General features: G+C 37.4%; 1 protein-coding gene across 2 annotated transcripts; it reads left to right on the top strand.

Moving 5' to 3' along the window:
• Nucleotides 1-22: 22 nt before the first annotated feature.
• On the top strand, nucleotides 23-8093 carry slc46a3 (solute carrier family 46 member 3). 2 transcript variants are annotated; one of them, XM_005928052.2, is made up of 6 exons: nucleotides 23-149; nucleotides 719-922; nucleotides 3040-3922; nucleotides 4782-4865; nucleotides 5099-5255; nucleotides 7134-8093. In XM_005928052.2, the coding sequence occupies exons 2-6, from the start codon at nucleotides 728-730 to the stop codon at nucleotides 7249-7251; spliced, it is 1437 nt and encodes a 478-aa protein (XP_005928114.1). In that variant the 5' UTR covers nucleotides 23-149; nucleotides 719-727; the 3' UTR covers nucleotides 7252-8093. The 2 variants fall into 2 exon arrangements, with proteins under 2 accessions (XP_005928114.1, XP_042079291.1); XM_042223357.1 differs by lacking the exon at nucleotides 23-149 and adding an exon at nucleotides 157-362.
• The last annotated feature ends 321 nt before the right edge of the window (nucleotides 8094-8414 follow it).

Raw genomic sequence — 8414 nt, 5'->3', positions numbered from 1 at the left:
AATCGTGTGTGCCTAGAGGTGGGACGTCGGCATTTCATAACCTCTGACATTTCTGTATAAAACAAGCGCTCCGACCTTCCTCATATAAACAACATTAGCCGGGGCATAAGTAATTGTGATGTATGTGACCCTGACGATTTTTTAAACAGGTAGGCGTCAAACAGAGGTAGCACTGTCTTGTTTTTCACAACATGCTAGAGAAGGTTAATGCTCATCTGCTATCTTCCGGTGGGATCTCCTCCAGCTTGTCAAGCAGGAACGTCGTTAGATTGTCTACTATTCTATGTAATGTTTCAGCCTGTCAGGAGATGTTGTTTATCGACGTTGTAGTTCAATGTCTCTAAAACAACCAAACAAATAAAGTATGTTTGCTTCCATGCAGATCCTTTCTTATTATTTAAATCGACTCTCTGTTACCAGACTCTGTTTTGTTTGTTTGTCTGTTTGTTTTTTTGTTTGGTTGTTTTTTGGAGGTGCCTGTTTACTTGTTTTCACGACTGTTAAAGATCCAAAAGTTTCAGCAAAATAAAATGTGCTTAGAAGTTTGGGTTTGATATTCTCATTTGAATTTTTACCACAACAATAGCTGTGTATTATGCTGTATTTGATTGTTTTAAATATCTGACAGTGCAGTGTATTGTTAATTTTTGTGACCTGTGTTCAGGCTTAAATCTAACTATCAACTGTCTTTCATATCTTCTCACGAGATACTTTTTAGCCCTTAAACATGAAGAGGCTTTTCCTCGTGGAGCCGGTGGTGGCCCTGTATGCTTTTGCCACTTTCCTCTACTATCCGCTTGTGCAACAGTATGCATACAGGAGAATCTGGCTGCAGGTGACAAACACCACTTACCTGAGCTCTGACAACACTTCCAGATGTGTGGCAAACAGCAACAGCAGCAACCAGTCTCACTATAATGAGGTTAGTCTTTAATCACTAAAGGCGTGTTATCCATTCCTGAAATTTGGAGTATCTTATTTTCTTTCTTTTTTCCCACCACACTGAAAACTAAAAACATTTTGAATATAGCAAGGATTGTTTAAGAATGAATGCCATGAAAAAAATCAATATTTGGTGCAAACATTTACCTTTAAACCAAGACACAGATTCTTTTAGGTCAACAGCTTTTCATGGTATTGGGTGGCACGTTGTTTCAATCATCTAAAAAAAAAAACGGTCTGGAGCTTCTATGTGAGTTTCTTACATATTAATTCCAGACTGACATGTTATGGCTATGACTCTGGATTATTTGCATGTTTTTATCGGTAGTTCCTAATGACTCCGTATGTTTATGTTAATTTGCATGACTTGTACACTAATCAGATGCCTCCGATGGTCTTGTGTGAGACATTTTAACTGCTTAAAACTTTCGCACAGTACTCTAGTAATAATAACTAGTACATTTACGTAGGGCTGTGCGATATGACCAAAATCTCATATCCCGATATTAAGACATCTATCATCTGATAACGATATAAATCACAAAAAATGTAACATTTTGTGTAAATTCTATGAATCTCGGGCAGCTCGACTTGCGTGAAGTGTTTCCAGCTGGACGTCGCCTACCGGGAGTCGAGTGTTTTAACTGATGCATGAAACGATACATTTTTAGACATAAGTTGTAACTGGCGCTGTTTTCTTTGTGAGTATTTATTACACAGCGTGCTGCGGGGAAAAGCCTGTTCTAACTTTGAGTCTAAGGTTTATTTTTTAGCACCTGACGGCTCTTTTTTGCTTCTTACCCGTAAACACTCGGCATCTTTCACGTAATTCAGTTTATTTTGAAAAATCTCAACAGGATCTTGAGCTTTATTGTAAAAGGTTTATGTGGAACAAGCGGACACGCGGTGGTTTTACCTTCGTTGTTGCTAAGGACAAGGCAAAAAAAAACCCCCACAAAGGCTTGTCTGTCTGTAGTGTGATTATATTAAATGTAAGAGAAAGAGAACTTTAAGAAATTAATATAGCCACTACAGTGACCATCAAAATAATGAAAAAATATTGCCATAAACAGTTTATTACACCACGAAACAAACAATAGCGTAAAATGAAACATAGAAATTTTTATATCGCCATCCGATATATATCTTATATCGAACAGCCCTACATGTACGGTATAACAAGTTGCCTACTTAGAACTTGTAATAGCATTACTAGTTCCATGTCTACTTTCAACGTTTTTATTCATACATTTTTCCCATAAACTTTTAACTTCCTCTCTTTCACAGTTTGGGTTACAAAGATTTCTTTAGCTTCTTTAGCGCAATAAGGTGACGTGCAAAGAATTTCTTATGACTACAGGTCTGTGCTCATGCAGATACCCACATACTGTATAGCTACACTATAGCTAAAAAGTGATAATCTTACAGAATACAGATATGATGGTACAATCTTTTTATTTGTAGGATGTTTGCAATAAACAAACAATTTTGTAACAAGGATGTAAAAGAGTATTGTTCTATGAGCCCCAAAAGGTTGATTTTGTTCATCTGGACATAGTCCTTTCAGTGGGAGGATGATTAAGCATGCATCAAGACATTGTTCTATGAGGAACAATGTCATTTTACTTTAACATGCATGTATAGAATGAGAATTACACATAAAAGAGAAGTGAAAACCACAACAGGACAAAACTTGTTTTATCTGTAAATGGCCACAACAGCACCTGTTGTGTTATAAAAAGCTTTTTTTTCCCCACCTCCCCTTTTAGTCCTGAACATTAAAAGTTCTTATGAAATGTCTAAAAATAATTAGTTTTTATATATATATATATATATTTTTTAAATTCTTCCACTGTTTAAGGTATGATCAAGATATTTTGATCTGGCTCCAAAAAAAAAAACTTCTCCTTCAACATCCTCTATTTGTGCACCCCTGCAGTGCTTCCAGGACTCCTGTTAACATTAAATTTAGGTTCAAGAGTTGCTGTTGAGGAGAGCTGAGGACATCTAGCGTTCCTCATAAATGGAAGCTGACAGAATTTAAAGGGCTTTACAATTAACCACATTTTTTCTCTCTCTCTTTTTTTGCTTTTGCAGGAGGTACAGAGGCAGACATCTCTCTTCTCCGTTTACACAAACATCCTATCCACAGTCCCATCTTTGGTGGTCACTCTCATACTGGTGACCTACAGCGATCAAGGAGGACGCAAGATAGCCATCATCATGCCTATGATTGGCACATTGATCTACACATTGTCTTTGCTGACTGTGTCCTACTTTGAACTCAGCATTTACTTGCTCTTTGGCTCCTCAATTCTTAGTGCTCTGTGTGGTGGTATGGGCACATTTCTGGGTGGCTGTTTTGCCTACATAGCAGACTTGTGCGAGGATGATCGTCAGAAGACATATCGCATGGCTGGATTGGAAATGATGATTGGCCTGTTGTCTGGACTGGCTGCATTATCGTCAGGCTACTTTCTGAGAACTGTGGGATTCAACTGGCCTTTCCTAACCTCTTCATTGATGCTCGTTTTGATCCTGCTCTATGCCATCTTTGTCCTTGAGGAGACTGTGAAGAAGGCTCCAACTAGTGCCGTTACTTTAGATGGATCTCCTTGGTATTTAGGCATGAAACAGATGCTCCGTGGGGTCTGCCAGATGCTTGCAGGGGCCAGCTGCAGGTGGAAAACTGTTCTGGCCCTTCTCATTATTATCTTCACTTGCGTTTCCTTTGCATATGTAGGAGGGATGTCCGTGATAACACTGTACGAGCTCAGTGAGCCGCTGTGCTGGACTGAGATTTTGATTGGCTACGGCTCAGCACTCACCACCACTGTGTTCCTGACCAGCTTTGCAGGAGTGTCCCTGTTTACATACTGTGGTGTGCCCCAGCTGCTCATTGTCCTGTTGGGGATCCTGTCTGTTGTATCAGCCATGCTCACTGCGGCATTTGCTAAAACAACCTTGTTGATGTTTATAGGTGAGGAGGAAAATGCAACTATTGGAATGTACAGTAGTTTTGACTCGTACATAAAATGAAGAGATAATACTTTTTAACCCATGTTTGTTTAAATAAAAAAAATAATTATATAATTATTTTTATTTATTTATTTTTTAACAAGGTGTGCCATGAACTAAGTCCATAGTTTAGTTGTATCTGTTTTTAACACCGTGAATTAGGAAATTGCTTATATATAGTTTCTGACACAAATTTAGTCTTTAGTGTTTTTGCATTGATCTATTGTAGAATTTGTCTTAATATGCGGTATGAAAAGAGGAAAAATGCATCAACCAAAGCCCGTTTCAGTGTTCATTGTGGGCACGATATTAAATGGTCGGGTGTAAAAACACAGAATGTGTCATATTAAAAAGAATAAGGACAATTTTAGCTGCAGGAAGTAGAAATGCCTTATGTTTTTTTTTTTTTTTTTTTTTTGCAGAAAAAGCACATAAGGCATTATAAACAGAGAAATGGCACCCCCAAAATACATCGCATGCTAGTGACTTGGATTACTAATTGACAGAATAGGACTTTTTATGGTGGCTTTATAAGGTGCACAACTGCTACTAGAGACTCCTAATTTTTTTAGTGCATTGTAAACTTATAAACAGTGTAATTATGTTATCGCTCATTTGCTTACTTTAATTATCTTATTGCAACATTCTACGTAATTGAAAACACACATCTGTTACATTTATAGATGCAACATACTTTTTTCATAAGTAACTAAACAATTTTGCAAATATTAATTTCCTCATGTATAGTTTTATGCAGTTACATTAAAACTACAGTGTGATGCATTATATAATGCTGATCTTCTGTTTGTCATTTGCCACAGTGAGGATACCAATGCTACTGTCTATCATGCCTTTCCCTGTACTGCGATCCATGATGTCAAAGATTGTCCCAAAGTCTGAGCAGGGTGAGTGACTTTTCAGAGCTTTACATGAACCACAGAACCATGTCTGAGTGTGTTTGTAGAGCCAGAGTCCATTGAAGGATTACCTGTTCCAGCAGCTTTGGCTCTCCAAGTTTCTGTTGAATTTAGCAGAGGGTTATCTTAAAACTATACACCAGAAGTTCTTAGTAACCCTATGACCTGCAGATTTTTTTTTTTTTTCTGTTTTTCTGATTTTTTTTTTTTCTCTATTGCAGGAGCCCTGTTTGCCTGTCTTTCCTTTATGGAAAGTTTGTCCAATAATGTATCGTCCATAGTGTTCTACAGTATTTATGCTGCTACGGTAGCGTGGTGCCCAGCCTTCGTCTTTCTGTTATCTGCAGGACTCTGTGTGATTCCTTTGACTGCCTTGGGGTAAGTCAATAAGTAGGCCAATGGATTTCCCACAACTTTAAAATAGCCAGGCCAGCATTTTTGCATCTTTTACTGCAAATTGCAATCTTACTAATAATTTGGGAAAACTGTCCTACTTTTCAGCCAGTTAGCCTTACTCAAGCCCATTCATCTGATCCACTTCAAACTGTAGTTATAGATAGATAGATAGATAGATAAAACTTTATTAATCGCTCGGGTGGGTTCCTCCAGGAAATTCGGTTTCTAATAGCGCAGCACTGACAGAAGTTATAGAATGTGAGCAGAAATATACCATATATACACAGATAGAATTACAGAGACATATATAAATACAGAGTATACAAAGGGATAAATAAGAATACAAGGGAATTGCACATTGTGCCGATGGTGAAGAAAATTAGTGCAATGTCCAATTTGAGACATTGCAGATAAGCAGTTGTCATTTTAGTTCAAAGTTGTTCAGTCACCAGTGTTTAACCTAGAGGAGAAGGGCTGCACACACAGGCATGTTGTTTGGGCTTTGTGATGACAATCATTGACAGAACAACACGCCTCAGACTCCTAAGTTTATCCATTGCAACTAAAATTACCCAACTGTAATTTTAGTCGGGAGGGAATAAAGGTCTCCAGCTATAAAGGTATAACCTTAGTCATTGTGCCTTTCATAACCGTTTTCTTTTTGAAACAGAAACTCACTTAATGGCTGTGATGCAATTAGCTGTAGAATTGTAGCTATAAAAGTAACCAGGGTTACGCTCTCTGAGCGGGCACTGCACTGGTAGTTATAATTGATGTGTAGAGTAATACATTTCCAAACTAATTTCCTGCTGTACCTCCCAGACATTATTAGTTTCCATTCATTTTACTATGTCATAAATATCAGTCACATGACATAGTTTAAGGTTACTCACCTCAGGTCTTGCTACTTTTGTTCATGTTACCGTGTATTTTTAATGCATTGCTCACAGAAGCCATTATCTGCCACCAAAACTCACTGTCCTGTATGTTGTTTGTCCTGGATTATGTTAATGTTCAGTTTGACTGAAGGCATGTGAGGGTTTTTTTTTGGTGATCTGTGATCAGATTTCTAGTGAGATCAGACTTCACAACTCTGCACTGTGTGGATGGAGTTGCAAGTTACAAGCTGCCAAGTCACTGTTTATCAGTTATTTAGAAAAGGGAAGTGGTTCTGCTTAAGCAGGAAGAATTAGTTCCTCATTCGTTATCCAAGTCCTTTTACAAAAGAAGTCCTCCCGTATAACTCATGACATGCATAGTATCCCTTCGATTTGATTTTTGGGCTGTTACAGCCTTGGCTTTGCTTTTAATTCAACTGAAGTTTAGTTGAATTTTTTTCCTGTTGAACTTTATTGCACTGGGGTGTAGTGAAAAACTCCTTTAGTGAGTAAAGCTGTTGTCACATTTCCTTCCTATTACTTAGCGGCTATTCATAGAATAACAAAAGCACTGGTTTAGCAATTTTGTCTAACAACAGAACAACTAATTGAATTCAACAAGAGACTATATTTTTCCTTTTGAGTGCATAGAGTGGTAGCATTTTCAAGCCACGTCAGCACTCAAATGAAACTGATGTGGTTTGGTTGTTGTTGTGCTTATTTGCTAAAAAGAAGCCGATGAGTCTTGTATGTAGCAGATGGTACAAAATGGGATTTTTTTTCCCCTCCTTAAATATACATATCCACCACGTTGGTAGTTGTAGAAAGTGTATGGATGTAATCTTAAGAAGGGCTACTAGAGATGTAATGGAAGAAACGGACACAGAAACAGTTGGCCAGTTTATGTTGAGCTTTAGCAGACATGTATCTCCCTTTTCTATTTTGCTCTTATATTATCCCCCTTTTCTCCGCCTCATTTCAGCATGGTGAGCGTAATAGGAGTGGATGTTGCCACAGAGGTCCAAAGGCCAAAGCGTTTCAATTCAGAGGAGGAGAATCCTGTCCAAGATCAGAGTGACCACAGCCCTCTTCTTACCTGAGACGCCAGGACTACCAAACACTAACAGCACCTTGCTTGTTAAGATTTGTTTTGGTTTTTTTGTTTTTGTGTGTGTGTGTGTGTGATTTATTTTATGTGGTGTTTAATATAGGTTACATTTTCTTCCTTTGTTGCTGTGCTTATTGGAGTTATGGGTAAACAGATTTCTCTACCTCTCAGGTTTAACAACTCCAGTTAAAATTGATAGAAATCTCGAAGGTCTGAAGGTAGAAGTCTGACCATGACAATGACATTTTCAAAAACATTTTGAATGGATACATTTTAAATGTATATTATTTCTTTTTTTTTTTTTTATGTAGCAAATAAAATTTGACCTTGACATCACATTTTTGCTCAGGGAAAAGGTAAAAGACCAAGCCACAAATGGTAAAGGGGACTAAGAGTTATGGTAATCATTTCAAAGTATGAGGACTAAAGTTCTTTCTGGAAACAACCCACCACTCTGTATTATGACCAAACCGAAGACCTTGTGGACTGAATTGGTCACTTATTAGGTCTCTGCTTGCCTCGGGGTACGACCAGGTTGAAAAGCTCAGTTTTCCATACTATCAATTAAAACCTTTCCAATTATCTGGAGAATAGCAACAAACTAAATAAAGGAAAGTGTTGTGGGATTTTCTTTCACACTTTGGTTTTTGAGAAAAACAGAAGAAGAAAGCACCAGCACAATTATGCCACTACATACCTGAAGTTTGTAAGATTCAACCTCTGTTCAGGTTTTGTTGTAGCTAAGTTACTACATTTTGGGTGTAATAGTCTTAATTATTGTGTCAACACAATATTCGCAACAGTCTAATAAAAAAAAAAATGTTTACCACTGTGGGCCAAGCTTCTGTATTTTAATACAGACCGAAAATTCACAACTAAATATCAGCACGACATCATTTATCTTCTTAAAACTGTATCAAACAAGGTGATGTTTAATAAATATGTAGGATTTTTTTTCTGATGGAGATGAAATGCTAAGAACATTTTTAAATGCAATACTGTTTTCTATACCCAGTGACCTTCATAACAAACATAAAAAATTGTTTCTAATTTTCTAGCTAAATCCCAGCACAATGTGATTCTGCAGAAAAAAAAAGTCATTTCATTCATTCAACATTCCTGTCACTTTTTTTTTCGGGGGGAAGGTTACTTTTA

Source organism: Haplochromis burtoni, unplaced genomic scaffold (genome assembly GCF_018398535.1).
Source record: "Haplochromis burtoni strain Fernald_Lab_line unplaced genomic scaffold, NCSU_Asbu1 Contig_109, whole genome shotgun sequence".
NCBI lineage: Eukaryota > Metazoa > Chordata > Actinopteri > Cichliformes > Cichlidae > Haplochromis > Haplochromis burtoni.
Note: the sequence above shows the minus strand (reverse complement) of the source record. Positions and strands in the feature narration are given on the sequence as shown.

Coding starts and splice junctions, on each gene's coding strand:
- slc46a3 (XM_005928052.2), top strand. CDS start 728: ATGAAGAGGCTTTTCCTCGTGGAGCCGGTGGTGGCCCTGTATGCTTTT. Junction 4,866..5,098: donor TGTCCCAAAGTCTGAGCAGG/GTGAGTGACTTT, acceptor TCTCTATTGCAG/GAGCCCTGTTTGCCTGTCTT. Junction 5,256..7,133: donor ATTCCTTTGACTGCCTTGGG/GTAAGTCAATAA, acceptor GCCTCATTTCAG/CATGGTGAGCGTAATAGGAG.